Source organism: Cardiocondyla obscurior, linkage group LG03, assembly GCF_019399895.1.
Source record: "Cardiocondyla obscurior isolate alpha-2009 linkage group LG03, Cobs3.1, whole genome shotgun sequence".
Lineage (NCBI taxonomy): Eukaryota > Metazoa > Arthropoda > Insecta > Hymenoptera > Formicidae > Cardiocondyla > Cardiocondyla obscurior.
Window position 1 is genome coordinate 7,676,129 of NC_091866.1, and position 15,482 is coordinate 7,691,610.

At 40.4% G+C, this 15,482-nt stretch overlaps 3 protein-coding genes across 3 annotated transcripts; 2 read left to right on the forward strand and 1 right to left on the reverse strand.

Moving 5' to 3' along the window:
* Nucleotides 1-352: 352 nt before the first annotated feature.
* Nucleotides 353-1,435, reverse strand: LOC139101290 (uncharacterized protein PF3D7_1120000-like). Its single transcript, XM_070654322.1, has 2 exons — nt 866-1,435; nt 353-784 (listed from the first exon to the last, which is right to left on the reverse strand). The coding sequence occupies exons 1-2, from the start codon at nt 1,433-1,435 to the stop codon at nt 353-355; spliced, it is 1,002 nt and encodes a 333-aa protein (XP_070510423.1).
* A 10,207-nt stretch (nt 1,436-11,642) lies between these two features.
* On the forward strand, nt 11,643-12,419 carry LOC139101291 (uncharacterized). The gene is made up of 2 exons (XM_070654324.1): nt 11,643-11,739; nt 11,872-12,419. The coding sequence occupies exons 1-2, from the start codon at nt 11,643-11,645 to the stop codon at nt 12,417-12,419; spliced, it is 645 nt and encodes a 214-aa protein (XP_070510425.1).
* Nucleotides 12,420-14,205: 1,786 nt separating this feature from the next.
* Nucleotides 14,206-14,730, forward strand: LOC139101292 (uncharacterized). Its single transcript, XM_070654325.1, has one exon. The coding sequence runs from the start codon at nt 14,206-14,208 to the stop codon at nt 14,728-14,730; it is 525 nt and encodes a 174-aa protein (XP_070510426.1).
* Nucleotides 14,731-15,482: the final 752 nt, after the last annotated feature.

Below are 15,482 nucleotides of genomic sequence, written 5' to 3' on the forward strand. Positions count from 1 at the left end.
TTTCTGCCCCCTTATTTATCCATTTATAGCCCTTTGGCAGTTTACTTCTTAACCTCTTCCATTTTCTTTCTTCCAACCAAGTTTCACACATATATATCACCTCCCATTTCTCCATGTTCTTCCAAAAATCTTCATCCTTGTTTTCTATTCCTGCCACATTCCAAAAAACTATTCTCACATTTCTGTCTTTTACCTCCGCCTTTTCCTTTCCTTTCTCCTTTTTCTCCTTTTCTTTTTCTTTTTGCCTTTTATCTTTCCTTTTTCTATTTTTTCTTCATCCTTTTCTTTTCTCCTTCTTCCTCTTTTCTCTCCACTTTTTCCAGCTCATTTCGTTCTCTTCTTCCGCCTCTTTTTAAAAACTTGCATTTAGTCTATCTGCTATCACCTTCTTCCTTTTATTCCCTTCTTTTTCAAATTCTTTCGCACCATCCCATTTTCTCAATTCTTCCTTCAGGTCATCCCATATCCACATTTCTTTATTTACCCATATCTTCTTGTACCCTATTTTTACCTGTTTTCCTTCTCTTTTCAATTTATCCGCTTCTCTCTTTATGAGCCATTCCACTTTCCTTTCGTATTTTGTCAGATCGTCTCCTATCCATTCCGTCCTGTTCTTTAATTTTCCCTTACATCTTAATATTTCCAATTTTTCTTTAAAATTTTCCATATTTACCCACACCATACCATAACCTCCTTTATTTACTCCTCCTATCTTATTTACATCCTCTATCTTTGCTTTCACTCCTGTTGCTTCTATTATTTCTCCCACTTGTTCTTTCAGCGCCTTTTTTTTCTCACTTTTTATCTTTATACCTTTTATTATTAAATTGTTTTTCCTCCATTCTTTCTTTTCTCTTTCTTTTGCCATTTCCAGCATTCTCGTTCTTTCTTCTAAACTCAAAATTTTTCCCTGTATTTCTTCTGGTATTTCCAGTTTACCTCCCTCATATTTTTTTTCCCTTATTCTTTTTTCCATCTCGTCCATTCTTTTCTCTAAGTCTATCTTCTCTTTTTTCCATATTATCTTCAATTCTTCTATTTCTTTTCTTATTTGTACCTTTATTTCCCTTACTTCCTCCATCTGCGCTTGAATCCTTGCAAATTTACTTTTCATTTCCTTTATTACCTCTTCAAATCCTTCCTTGCTTATTCCCCCTTCACCTCCCTCTCCTGTTGCTTTCACCGGTGATCTGTACACTTTCACACTTTTCCTAAATCCTTCCAAGCCCTCTATTTCGCCTTTTTCTTCCTGTCTTTCCTTCCTTTTCTCTCCTTGCTTCCACGCTTTCAAAATTGGCATGCTGTTAGCCCTTTCTCTTCTTAACATCTCTACCTTTGCAGGCCTTCCCATTTTCTTTTTTATTTTCTCTTCTCTTTTTTCCTCTTTTCTTTCCTCATTTCCACTCTCCACATTTCCTTTTTCCTGTTCGCTCATTTTTCAATTTTCCTTATCTCTTTTCCCTTTGTCTTTGATACCTCTACCTCTCTCCTTTGCCCCCTTGCCTTCCTCTTTTCCTTTGTCTTACCCACGGTTTTTTCCCGTCACCGCCAACCTAACCTCAAAATGAACTCCTCTTTTTACCTTCCCCGATTTTTCCCTTTATTCTTACCTTTGCTCTTTCCCTTCACTTGCCCTCCTTAAAAACCCTTCCCTCTTTCCCTCAAACCAACCCTTTACCTCTGAAAAACTATTTTACTCCCCCGAAACCTTTTTCTACATGCACTCGCTCAGACACACAACCGTTCGCTCTGCTATCGGAAACGAAAGTCCCATATTATTATGTAAAAATGTTGAATATTTCTTCCTTGATATTCTCTACGCCAAAAATAATGTTTTACTTTTCCTATTGGATTCGTATCCGCACAAATAAAATCTAACATTCCTTTAAATTTATTTTCGAGAAATCTCGAAGTAAAAACAGGATCACGAGCAATAAATTCGTTTGTATTTAAAATTTCGTATTTAAAATTATTTACTTCACGTATATATTCTCTTAAATCTTCCCATAGTCATTCTAACGGACTCAGGGTTAAAAACCATGTTGCTGGACCATAATTTTGTATCATACAATTTAAATCATTTCTTGGTTTTCGCCAAAATTGTTTCGTATTTCTTAAAGTCGAGAAAATTGCACTCAAATTTGCTTTTAAATTTTTGTTTTGCATTTCTTTTAAGGGGTTATATACACTTAGAATTTTCAAAAAATTGATTTTTTTTTTTTTCTTAATGTACATATATTTAAGAATATATACAGAAAGTTTCATTTAGTTCCGCTGAATATTTCCTAAGTTATAAGTAAATTTGAAAAGGCGTTTCAGAGTGCTCGGAAGTACAAGGTCGGAGCGGTAGCGACTACCTGAAACGCTATCGCTTTTATGCTCCTGTCTATTGTTAATGATCCTTTCTAATGTATTTGCATGTGTAAAGCAACAGTGTGTTAGTGTTTTTTTGTACCTGAAGTGTCCACGTCGACTTTTCTAACCCCGAACTGGAATAGATTTGAGAATGGTAGCCAGTATAAGCAGCTAAGCCAAGCAGTAAACTTGTGAGTTTGTTCATACTTTTTTTGTAATTTTTCGTAAAAATGAAAGGTTCCAAAGAAACGAGAAAATCTCTTAACATACGTAAGTCAAGACTAAAAAAGCGCAAAAATGTTTTTAATCCGACTTTCGTTTCCGATTGCAGAGCGAACGGTTGTGTGTCTGAGCGAGTGCATGTAGAAAAAGGTTTTGTGGGAGTAAAATAGTTTTTTAGAGGTAAAGGGTTGGTTTGAGGGAAAGAGGGAAGGGTTTTTAAGGAGGGCAAGTGAGGGTAAAGAGCAAAGGTAAGAATAAAGGGAAAAATCGGGGAAGGTATAAAGAGGAGTTCATTTTGAGGTTAGGTTGGCGGTGACGGGAAAAAACCGTGGGTAAGACAAAGGAAAGGAGGAAGGCAAGGGGGTAAAGGAGAGAGTTAGAAGTATCAAAGACAAAGGGAAAAGAGATAAGGAAGATTGGAAAATGAGTGAACAGGAAAAAGAAATTGTGGAGAGTGAAAGTGAGGAAAAAAAAGAGGAAAAAGGAGAAGAGAAAATAAAAAAGAAAATGGGAAGACCTGCAAAGGTAGAGCTGCTAAGAAGGGAAAGGGCCAACAGCTTGCCAATTTTGGAAGCGTGGAAGCAAGGGGAGAAAAGGAAGGAAAGGCAGGAAGAAAAAGGCGAAATAGAGGGTTTGGAAGGGTTTAGGAAAAGTGTAAAAGTGTACAGATCACCGGTGAAAGCAACAGGAGAGGGAGGTAAAAAGGGAATAAGCAAGGAAGGTTTTAAAGAGGTAATAAAGGAAATGAGAAGTGGATTCGCAAGGATTCAAGCGCAGATGGAGGAAGTAAGGGAAATAAAGGTACAAATAAGAAAAGAAATAAAAGAATTGAAAAAAATATGGAAAAAAGAGAATATAGATTTAGAGAAAAGAATAGACGGAATGGAAAAAAAATAAGGGAAAAAAAATATGAGGGAGGTAAACTGGAAATACCAGAAGAGTTACAGGGAAAGGTTTTGAGTTTAGAAGAAAGAACGAGAATGTTGGAAATGGCAAAAGAAAGAGAAAAGAAAGAATGGAGGAAAAACAATTTAATAATAAGAGGTATAAAGATAAAAAGTGAGGAAAAAAAGGCGCTGAAAGAACAAGTGGGAGAAATAATAGAAACAACAGGAGTGAAAGCAAAGATAGAGGATGTAAATAAGATAGGAGGAGTAAATAAAGGAGGTTATGGTATGGTGTGGGTAAAGATGGAAAATTTTAAAGAAAAATTGGAAATATTAAGATGCAAGGGAAAATTAAAGGACAGGACGGAATGGATAGGAGACGATCTAACAGAATACGAAACGAAAGTGGAATGGCTCATAAAGAGAGAAGCGGATAGATTGAAAAGAGAAGGAAAACAGGTAAAAATAGGATACAAGAAGATATGGGTAAATAAAAAAATGTGGATATGGGATGACTTGAAGGAAGAATTGAGAAAATGGGATGGTGCGAAAGAGTTTGAAAAAGAAGGAAATAAAAGGAAGAAGGTGGTAGTAGATAGATTAAATGTAAGTTTTTGAAAAGAGGCGGAAGAAGAGAAGGAAATGAGTTGGAAAAAGTGGAGAGAAAAGATGAGGAAGGAGGAAAAGAAAAGGATGAAGAAAAAAAGGAAAAAAGAAAAGATAAAAAGCAAAAAGAAAAAGAAAAGTGGAAAAAGGAGAGAGGAAAGGAAAAGGCGGAGGTAAAAGACAGAAACGTGAGAATAGTTTTTTGGAACGTGGCAGGAATAGAAAACAAGGATGAAGATTTTTGGAAGAACATGGAGAAATGGGAGGTGATATATATGTAAAACCTGGTTGGAAGAAAAAAAATGGAAGGGGTTAAGAAGTAAACTGCCAAAGGGCTATAAATGGATAAATAAGGGGGCAGAAAAGAAAAATAAGAAGGGGAGGGCAATGGGGGGAATGGTGATAGGATGGAGGGAGGAATTGGAAGGAGAGGAAGAATTAGAATTTAAAGATAGGAAAGGAATGATAGGAATAAAGATAAAAAGTGGAAAAGTACGGTGGAAAATAGCAGGGGTATATGTAAATGAGGATTTAGAAGACATAACAGAGAACATGAGAAATTGGATGGATGAAAAAGAGGAAGGAACGAGATATCTGATAGGGGGAGACTTTATTGTGAGGACGGGAGTAGAGGGCGGGCTATGGGATGAGGAAAAAGAAGAAGAAGACAAGGAAGAGAGAAAAAGGAAAACAAAGGATAAAAAAATTACAGGAAAAGGAAAAAAATTTTGTAAAGCTTTGGAAGAAGCAGGATGGGGAATAGTTAATGGTTGTACATGAGGAGATGAAGAGGGTGAATGGACATATGTAGGGGGAAGAGGAAAAACAGTGATAGATTATGTAATCAGTAATGTGGAATCAAAAGGAGAAATAGTAGAAATGAAGGTGGGGGAGGAAGTGGACTCAGACCACTTACCCTTAATAGTGACGATAAAAAGGGAGGGAGATAAGAGGAGAAGATGTGAATATGGTATAAAAAAGAGCACGAGACTGGCTTGGAGTGAGAAGGAGAGGAAAATGTTCAGGGAAAAATATAAAGAAAAAAGAGAGAAAGAAAACAATACGGAGGAAAATTGGATAAGTTTTAGTAAGGAACTGGAGAAAACAAAGAAAGTAGTTAAAAAAGAAATGAAAAAAGAGGAGGGGGAAAAACCAAAAGAAAGATGGTGGAATGAAGATTGTAAAAAAAAAAAGGTGAAGTAAAAGAAGAAATGTTAAAATGGAGAAAGGGGGAAGGGAGTGAGGAGAATTACAAAAAGAAGAAAAGAGAATATAAAAAGCTATGTGAGGAGAAAAAATTGCAAGAAAAGGTGAGATGGGAGAAAGAAATAGAAAAGATTAGAACAGAGGGAGAAGTATGGAAAGTAGTAAACAAGGGAAGAAAAAAAAGGAAGGAAGTGGAGGAAAAAATAAAAATTAAAGAATGGGATGGATATTTTAAGGAAATGTTAGGAGGAGTGGAATGGAGAGTAAGAGAAGAAATAGGAGAAGAGAGAATAGAAGACAATGAGGAAGATATAAATAGAGAAGAATTTGAAAATGTAATAAGAAAGTTGAAAAAAGGAAAAGCAGCAGGAAGTGATGGTTTAGAAAATAAAATATGGAAATGGGGAGGAGGGGAAGTAAAAGAGAAATTATGGGAAATGTGCAAAAGGGTATGGAGAGGGGAGGGGATGCCGGAGGAATGGAGAGAAGATGTGATAGTTCCGGTGCTAAAAAGAGAAAAAGGGGAAAAAGTAGAAGAGTATAGAGGGATAACGTTGACACAGACTGCGTACAAAGTGTATGCATCTGTGTTAGCAGAAAGATCAAGAAAGGAAATAGAAGAAAAAGGAATATTACCGCAAAGTCAAGCCGGTTTTAGAAGAGACATGGGGACAGTGGATCAAATATATGTGTTAAATTATTTGCTAAATAAGAAGATAGAAGAAAAGGAAGGAAAAATGGTAATTGTGTTTATAGATATGAGAGCGGCGTTTGACTCTGTAGACAGGAGAAAATTGGTGGAAACAATGAAGAAAAGAGGGGTAAGGGAGGGATTGATAAGAAGGTGTGAAGAAATATTAGAGGAAACGGTGAATAAAGTAAAGGTGAAGGATAAAGAGGGGAAAAGTTTCTGGACAACAAAAGGAGTAAGACAGGGTTGTCCGCTTAGTCCTAGCTTGTTCACGCTCTTGTTGGCAGACATAGATGAAGAATTAGAAAAAGGAGGATGGGGGTATAAGAATAAAAGACAGGAGAGTTTACTCGCTGGCGTACGCGGATGACATTGCGCTACTGGCAGAAAATGAGGCAGGCATGAAAGGAATGATTAAAAGTATGGAAGAATATGTAAAGGAAAAGGGATTGGAAGTGAATGTAAAGAAAACAAAGATAATGAGGTGTAGAAAGGGGGAGGAAGATGGAAAAAACTAAATGGGTATGGAAAGGGAAGAAATAGAGGAAGTAAAAAGTTTCAAGTATTTGGGATACACAATTATGAGAAATGGAGAGCAGAAAGAGCATGTAAAGGACAGAGTAAGAAGAGCGGCAAGAATAATGGGGCAGGTGTGGAGTATAGGTAAAGAAAATTCGGAAAAGATTGGAGTAAAAGAATATGGCTATTTGATAAACTGGTATGGTCGGTTATTAATTACGGCGTGGAAATATGGGGATGGAAGGAAAGAGAAGAGGTGGAGATATTACAGGAAAAATACCTGAGATGGGTGCTGGGAGTAAGAAGATATGTACCAGGATATATGGTGAGAGAAGAACTACAGAGGGATAAATTGAAAGGTAGAGCAGGGATGAGAGCATGGAAATATGAAAAAAGGTTAGAAGAAGGGAAAGGAGGGGTTCTAGCAAAATGGTGCTGGGAAGAAATGAAGGAAAGAGCAAGGGAGGGAAGAAGCAAGGGAAAATGGGAAAAAGAAGAGAGGAATTTTTGAAAAATTTGGGTGGTCGGGAAAAGAGGTGGAAGATTTAAGAGAAAGAGGGGAAATAAGGGGGGAATATTTGGTGAAAAAGGATAAAGAATGGCAAAGAGAGGAAAGATGGAAAAAAATAAGAGAGTCAAGATTTAATAAGTATTATAAAAAGTGAAAGAGGAAGGGATACCAGGATATTTGAAATTGGGGTGGAAAGAAGAAAAATGGCAAAGAATGGCAAAATTTAGATTAGATGAGGAAATGAGAGGAAATAAATATTGGGAGGGAGAGGAGAAAAGAAAATGTAGAATATATTTAGAGAAGGAAGAAACGTGGGAACATATATGGGAGGAATGTATAGATTGGGGAAATGAGAATAGTTGGGAGGAAGTGGTGGAGGAAATTCTGGGAGGGGAAGGAAGGGGGATAGATTGGTTGGAAAATTTGGAAAGAACAAGGGAGAAAAATAGGAGTGATTGAAAGTATGAAAGAAAAAAGCGTCGGAAGCGGGGGTCCAAAGATAGAATTTAAGGTAGAATTAAGGCAAAATAATGTAAAGAATGAATGGAGGTGTGATCTCTCTCTCTTTCGATGCGTAGGTAATAGAAAAGGAAAAAGGCGTAGGATATAAGTTTTTTACTTTCAGGAAACGGCTGTAAGAAGAAAGAAGATTGCAAAAGTAGAAATAGTTTAGAGATAAGAATGAAGTTTAAAGATATATTTTATGAAACTGTAAGCAGTTGTTGAGTATCGCATTTTAAATTTTATCACAGTATTTGCCGCGATTTCTGAATATGTGAAATGTAAGATCTGTGACGGAAATATCAAATTTCAAACTGCTTCTGAACGAGGACTTGGTTTTAAAATTGTTTTGCTGTGTGATAAGTGTGCAGATCGTCACATAAATTCTAGTCCTTTTGTCGCGCATTCTTATGAAATAAATCGACGATTTCTATTTGTCATGAGAGTCCTCGGATTAGGGTTAAAAGGTGCAGAAAAATTTTGTGGATTAATGGACATGTGAGCTTTTATATCACAGCCCACTTACGATTTGATAATAGATAATATTCACTCCAGTATAAAAACAGCCACCGAAAAACTTGGAAGCTGCTGAATCGGCGGAGGGTGTATTATATGGTCCTGGAATTGACAACTCCATGTAAGTTAAAAAAAAAAAAAATTATTCTATGTAAAGTGCATTCTAAACTTTAAACGCGTTTTTCTCAAAATGATATTTTCAAAGTCGGTGACCAACATTTCTCGAAAACGGCTTGCCCGATTAGTCTCAAATTTTAATACGACCTTCTTAAATATATTTTTTAGTAATTGATCGAAGATTTTTTCTCTCCAATAAATATTTTATTTTTTATAAACAATTTAGAGCCGAAATTTCGGTGAAAAATCGATTTTTTTTTTTCGAAGCCGCCATTTTGTTAAAAAAATTTATTTTGCTTATTCCTTCGATTAATTACTAGATTTGACATTACTCTAACGAAATCTGTTTGGTTTTTTAATTTCAGATGATCCAGTTCCGACATATAGTGGTCACCGCAAAACGTCTTTTTTAAGAGGAGTTCCCGGAGATCAGCTGTAACTCTTTTTCAAATAAATATTTTTACTAATTTTAGGTCTTAAAATAGTGTTAAAAGATACCATAATATGTGTATTAATTTTTGGATTAATAAATTTAAAAGTTTCTTCGGAAAACACTCTGGAAAATTCACTTTTTTTCGGCCCTCTAACTGTATATAACCCCTTAAAAAACAAATAAACTATAAATTTAATTTTAATTAACATTCTTTTTAAAGATCTTTTTGTTCTCTGAAAATAAAAAAAGATGTAACATATTTATATATAAATGTAAAAATTTAAATAAAAGAACTAACTTGTTTTTGAAGAATCTCCTTCCCTTTTTTTTTTTCTCATGTTTATTAGGAACATCTTTCGAAAAATTATTATCCTTTTCTTTGCCCTAAAGTAAATTATGCTAAAGTAATTCAAATTATAACACGATTTCAAAAAAATTTACCTGATCCATATTATTATAATAAATAATAGCTATTTGGTCGATCTCATGAAATAACCTATATTAAAAATAAAAAAAAAATTATACAAATTATTAAATTACTAGAACAATACAGGCGCGCGCTGCGCGCGCGCATTAATTCGATAAAATAGCAATTCGAACCTTGAAACATGCTTTAATAATAATTAATTGTGCGCGCGCAATGTTTTACTTCAAACAACCAAATCTCAAAACCTCTTTTTTGACAGCTGACATTTTCTCTCGCTTGGCGAGAAGCAAGCCAAGCAAGAGAGAACCAATCAGCGCGAGTTTTAAACGGCAACAATAGATTCGAGATTTCGAGATTCAGCAAATTCAGACGTAAAACATCCTTTTTTAAATAGAATTTAAAAAGCATTTTATTAAGCATTTACTTTAAATAATAAAAACATACAATTGAAGTTCCTCTTCTGACCATTCAGGAAAATCCATTTTTTAGAATACGAATTTAAAAATACGAGAATTTAAAAAAATTACAATAAAACAGATCGGTAAACGAATAATGACACAATTATTAAAGATAAAGGTTATCGTTATCGAATAAACTTCAGAGCAAACAAAAACCATACATACAATAAAACCATCTATCGAAAAAAAAGAAAAGTACTCACGCAAACATATTTACTTACACTTTTACACAAACTTGAAACCGCCCCCTGATTTATCCGATCGGGCCGGACATTCGGCCTGGCGATCCGCCGGACAGCGGCGGATCGATGCGTGTACGGGATCCGGCCGGGGCGAAATTAGATACGTACCGTTTCGTGTAGTCTCGGTTTTATTTCTATTTGCGGTTACAACCGACTTGGTGATTACAAAAAACGTATTTACAATGCGAGCTTTGAGCTATTTATAGCATCGACGCGATCGCTTGGTTTTCGTCGAATACGCGCGTCTTTTCGTGGCAACGCGCCGGGACGCAGGTGGCACGCGGTGTTTATTCCGGCGGTCGCGCGACGTCGTTTTTCCGTATGTAGCTTCTTCGCGCGCAATGTATCGTTGTTCGCACCGCGGGCTGTCACACGTCGCGAGATGTGAGCAGCCCGTTAATTCGCGCGTGGCAGGAAATAGGAGTTGTGCACGCGATGGCCGGCCGCCGAGAATTCTCGGCCGAGGCGAGGAACTCCTCATCCTGATGGACCGTGCTCGTGCGAGATGATTCGGGCCGTCGGAATATCTGACGGCTCGGAGTGACGCCGATACTGAACGTCGAGTTTCCGCCACCGAGAACACTCGGTAGAGGCGAAGCACACTTCACCCCGTGGGCGGTTCGGTCGTCCGGTAATCGGTATCGGAAAGGAAGCGGCGGCTGAGAACGCTCAGCGGAGACAAACTATCGTTCACCCCGTGCTCGATTGCGGCTTGTGTTAGGATCGGAAGGCGCGGCAGCGGATCGGAAACTTGTCGTGCTGTCGCGCTGGATCTGATCGGAACTGAGCTCTAGATCGGAGGATGGCCCCGTTTTATCTTCTTTTTCCGGCACCTCCTGGGGAACACCTGCTCCAAGTAAGGGTATTCCCAAGCGCCGCGGTCTGGCGTGGTTCGGGCCGGAAACTGATCTGCGGCTTCGCGTACGCTCGCGAATCTCCGTTATTCGCTCGAATGCGGACTTAGCCGGCAAAACGTTCTTTCGGTGGGATCCCGCTAAGTCCGCGTTTATGATGTCTTAAAAAAGGGTGGGCGCACCGCGCCCTTTGTTTTGCCTGGCGGATGGTCGATCGTGGCAGCCCATCGGTGGACACCGGAACGGGATGCACGCGGGCATCCCGTTACACATTTATTAAGTTGAGACATAGAACCGCGAACAAAAGAAAGTCTCGAAGATTCTAGACCGCGGATTTAAATATTGACAGAACTTATATTATAACATATTTTTCTTGGCTATGACGAGACCACTGTACGTTAATAATAACCGAAAAGAAAAACATAGAGGATAACGACTCGCGAGCTAACAAAGGAAATTTTAGAAATTTCTGTAAATGGTATGCATATAAAAAGGTGAGCGCGGCACGTGCGGAGAGAACTCGCACATTTATTCTCGACGCCTGCCGCACGATTAATTATTACGACTCGCGATTTGTACAACGGAGCATTTTTCCGGCGAACTACATGACTTTCACGGTCGTGCAGTACTCTTGTATTTAAGAGACTACATTAAAATTATATTGACAAAATTAATATAATTCGCGAGTGCCTGAATTCATTCCGACCAACATTCCGGAGGATTTTCTCAATTCAGAGAATCAAATTAGAGGCCCTGACATATTGATGGTTTTACGAGCCGGATCCAGCCCGGAAAAGGTGACCAGTGGACGTCGGCAGATTCGCGTGGAAAGACCAGGAGAGGAGGCGACCGTTGGAGGGTCAACCGGAGGGAGACCGCGCGGACCGATGGTGACGGAGTTGACGGGAACTCCAGAGAGACGAGGACAAGAAGCTGCATAACGGTGAGCTGGACAAAATCTGCACCAATTTCCTTGTAATGATTAGTCCGGTAGTGTAAGCGTGAAGGCAAGTCGCGAGATTTGAGATTCTTTGTGCGAAACGCGTGCGGCGAGATTGAGAATCTAATAAATTGATAAGCGTGATTAATTTTACGAGATGGCGACCGCTGGGGGATCGGCAAGTGATCCCAATGCGACGGCGGCACATCTATTGGCGCAGTTAAAGCAACGGAGAGCGCCAATAAAGGCTGCATGTACGCGAGTAGAGAGTTATGCAAATTGCGTGACCAACGTAAACAAGACGACGCGAGTTTAATTGTGCGAGCGTACAAAAAAGCTAGATGAGTATTGAGAAGAATATAACGCCATACAAACGCGTATAGAAGATCTCGACGAAAGCGAAGGGCGAAATCGCAAAGCATTTGAGAACGCGTATTATGATTTGTGCACCAAGATCGCCGGAGTTTGCAAACCGCGCGTGACGGCGTCATCTACACCAAGTGTGAACGATTCGAACGGCACGGAAGCCGCGGTCGCGTATAATCATGTGAGACTACCTAAATTAAATCTGCCGTTGTTTAACAGAAAGTATGAAGAGTGGCTTCCGTTCCGCGACATGTTCACCACAGTGGTGCATAACAACGTTTCCCTCGCAAAGGTGGAAAAATTGCAATATTTAAAGGGAACGTTGTCCGGAGAAGCGTTTGGTATTATAGAAGCGCTAAAAGTATCCGACGGAAATTATGACGCTGCATGGAATTTGCTAGGCGAGCGATACAGTAATGAGAGGGCTATCGCGTATGCGCATATTAAGGTGATTATGTATTTTCCACCGTTAACCAAAAAGAATGCAATTGAAATTCGGAGTTTATACGATAGCGTGTCGCGACATTTGTTGTCTCTGAAGGCTCTAAAACGCGAGACGAATAAATGAGACGATATATTAGTGTTTTGGTCAAGTACCAAACTAGATTCGGTCACGCTGAGAGAATGACACGCGTCGTTAATTGGTTCTGAGTTACCCACTATGAAAACTTTTAAAGAATTCTTAGCTCATCGCAGCCGCATGCTGGAGACGATTCCGAGGCGAGAGGCCGCGAGTCATAAGCGTGAGGACTCGCGCGCGTTGCCGCGGTCCGACAGCAAGCGGCAGGCGTTGCACATGACGGCGGGTTCGGTCAGCTATTCGTACTGTCGCGATGATCACACGGTTTACGCGTATCAGGACTTCGCCGGGTTACTCATAGAACAGCGTATCATTGAAATAAAGAAGCGGGGCTTGTGTCTGAACTACCTCCGGTCAAATTCGTATCGAGCCGCGCAATATCCATACGGAAGTTGCAGAATTTGTAAGAATAAGCATAATTCGTTGCTACATTTTTCAAATGAAACAAAAGAGAGAACGAAACAGGGCGAGGGAGAGTCGGGGCCCTCGGCAAGAATTTCGCGGATGGAATCGCGTAAATCCACAGCATTGGTCGCGCGTGGAGAACGTACGAGGGGCGCGACGGATGTGTTGCTGTCGACCGCAGTAATTTACGTATATAATAGACAAAACTCGCGAAGATCGATACGAGTCTTGTTAGATTCCGGTTTGCAGGCTAATTTCCTCACGGTCGCGGCCGCGAAATTATTGTGTTAACCATTACGGTCGGTGAACCTAACCATATCGGGTGTCGGAAAGATAACGACGCAATCTATCCAGGTTGCTCGCGTTCGTATACGCTCACAAACAAGCGCATTCGAGGCCGAAATTGAATGCGTAATGACCGATCAGATCACGGGCCGGATTCCGGCCGTCTCTCTGATGCGCGAGTCTATCAGGATACCCGCAGGTATTCAACTGACGGACCCCCAGTTTTACTGGGCGGACGCAGTTAACATGCTCTTCGACGCCGAATTGTTTTAGGACTTGATATGCGTTGGGCAGATACGCGCCACGCAAGACCATGCCACACTACAAAAGACGCGTCTGGGATGGGTCCTGGCCGGTAGATCGGGAGATACAACGCGCGGGCTCCAACGGGAGCCTACGCGTTGCACGCGATGATAACGAACGCAGAGTTGCACGAAAGTATGATTCAATTTTGGGAATTGGAAGAGGTCGCGGGGGCCTATCGTGAAACCGCGAGCGAACAGGCTTGTGAGGAACATTTTATAAAGAATGTACGTGTCGAGAGGGGAGGGAGATACGTGGTGAAGCTTTCGGTGAAGCCGGGGGCCCTCTCCTTACTGGGCGAGTCGCGGAACATCGCATTAAAACGGTTTTGGCAATTAGAGAAAAGATTCAAACAAAACGCACAATTAAAGGAAGCATATGTACGATTTATTAAAGAGTACGAATGTTTAGGACACATGCGAGCGATAGATTCTCGGGAGCGCAATATACCGGGTGCGTTATACTTGCCGCATCACGGCGTACTAAAAAAGGGTGAGTCGGAAATAAAATTGAGGGTTGTCTATAACGCATCCTGTAAAACGAGCAGCGGTAGTACATTAAATGATATTCTAATGACGGGACCGACCATACAACAAGATCTGACATCTATTCTAATTAGATTTCGCAGTTGGCGTTACGTATTCACAGCCGACATAATAAAAATGTATCGGCAAATACTAGTAGATGCATTGCAAACAAAATTGCAGCGTATTCTGTGGCGTGAGGTCGGGGGGGAGGGGGGGTGGTTCAGACATATGAGCTTCTCACGGTGTCGTATGGCATGACGTCCGCCCCGTTTCTTGCTACACGGTGTCTAAAACATTTGGCGGAAACACATGAATCGGAGTGCCCGGTCGGAGCGACGAGTATTATAAGGGATTTTTATATAAATGATCTGCTCACCGGGGCAGACACCCTGACCGAGGCTAAAACAGCGCGCGAACAGATTGTTTTAATCCTGCGACGCGGTCAAATGGAACTGAGAAAATGGTTAGCGAATCACCAAGAACTGCTTCCTGAGGGCAAGCAGGGCGATCGGAGTTTATCGGTATTGTCCGACGAAGGCGAACGAAAAATATTGGGGGTACAGTGGAATTCACAACGCGACGAGTTCATAATTGAGGCACACGAGAGTAGGCAGAAAAGACGTATCACGATGCGTGCCGTTCTGGCCGAGACTGCCAGTTTGTTTGACCCATTCGGTATAGTGGGACCGATTGTTGTAATTGTTGTAACCCGAGCCTGCACACAGGCGATTGACACATCATGTGCAATAAAAATTATAAAGACTCAGCAGATTATCTAACCATTGGAATCTGCTGAGCCTACGATACAGTTTCGTCAGCGATTACATCAGATATCAACAAAGGTAGTAAGACACACAGTCACCTCTTTCTGCTGACAAGACGAAAAGTAATATTATATAAAAAGCCCGAACCCAGAACCTCGGACAAGTTAGTTCGGTACGAGCTAACGACTCGTACCGCTACAAGTATTATACTTCGTAAACGAAAGAAAGATAATAAAGAATTGTATGTTATTGTTATTAACGGCATATTTATTACTCTACACGTCTACCGCTAAGTGACGGTCCCGGAGGACGGACTCCTTGCACCGCTCGGGTGCAACATAGTGGCAAAATTAATCTTGCAGGAAACGTGATAGGCAGCAATCGACTGGAACGAAACATTGTCCCCAAGCCTGTACCACCGATGGTTTAAATTTCGCGGTCAATTAAGCGGGCTGAAGGGCGTACGGATACCGCGTTAGATACGTACACGTCACCGGACCAGACGGACAACACCGCACGACCTTATTGATGTCCAAATCGCGGGTTGCACCTGTGATAGCGGTATCGCTGCCGCGTTTAGAGCTCAGTGCGGCCTTATTATTAGAAAAACTAATCGAGAAAATCCGGGGAGCATGGGAAATCTCATAGCAAAGGGTGATACTATGGTCGAACTCTACAATTACACTTCAATGGATAAAGTCCGCCTCGCGAAAATGGAAGGTGTTCGTGGCCAACCGCGTTAAAGAAATCCAGCTCGTTACTAAGGC

Coding starts and splice junctions, on each gene's coding strand:
- LOC139101290 (XM_070654322.1), bottom strand. CDS start 1,435: ATGAGCGAACAGGAAAAAGGAAATGTGGAGAGTGGAAATGAGGAAAGA. Junction 785..865: donor GAACGAGAATGCTGGAAATG/GCAAAAGAAAGA, acceptor GAGAAAAAAAAG/GCGCTGAAAGAACAAGTGGG.
- LOC139101291 (XM_070654324.1), top strand. CDS start 11,643: ATGGCGACCGCTGGGGGATCGGCAAGTGATCCCAATGCGACGGCGGCA. Junction 11,740..11,871: donor AGCGCCAATAAAGGCTGCAT/GTACGCGAGTAG, acceptor CGCGTATAGAAG/ATCTCGACGAAAGCGAAGGG.
- LOC139101292 (XM_070654325.1), top strand. CDS start 14,206: ATGACGTCCGCCCCGTTTCTTGCTACACGGTGTCTAAAACATTTGGCG.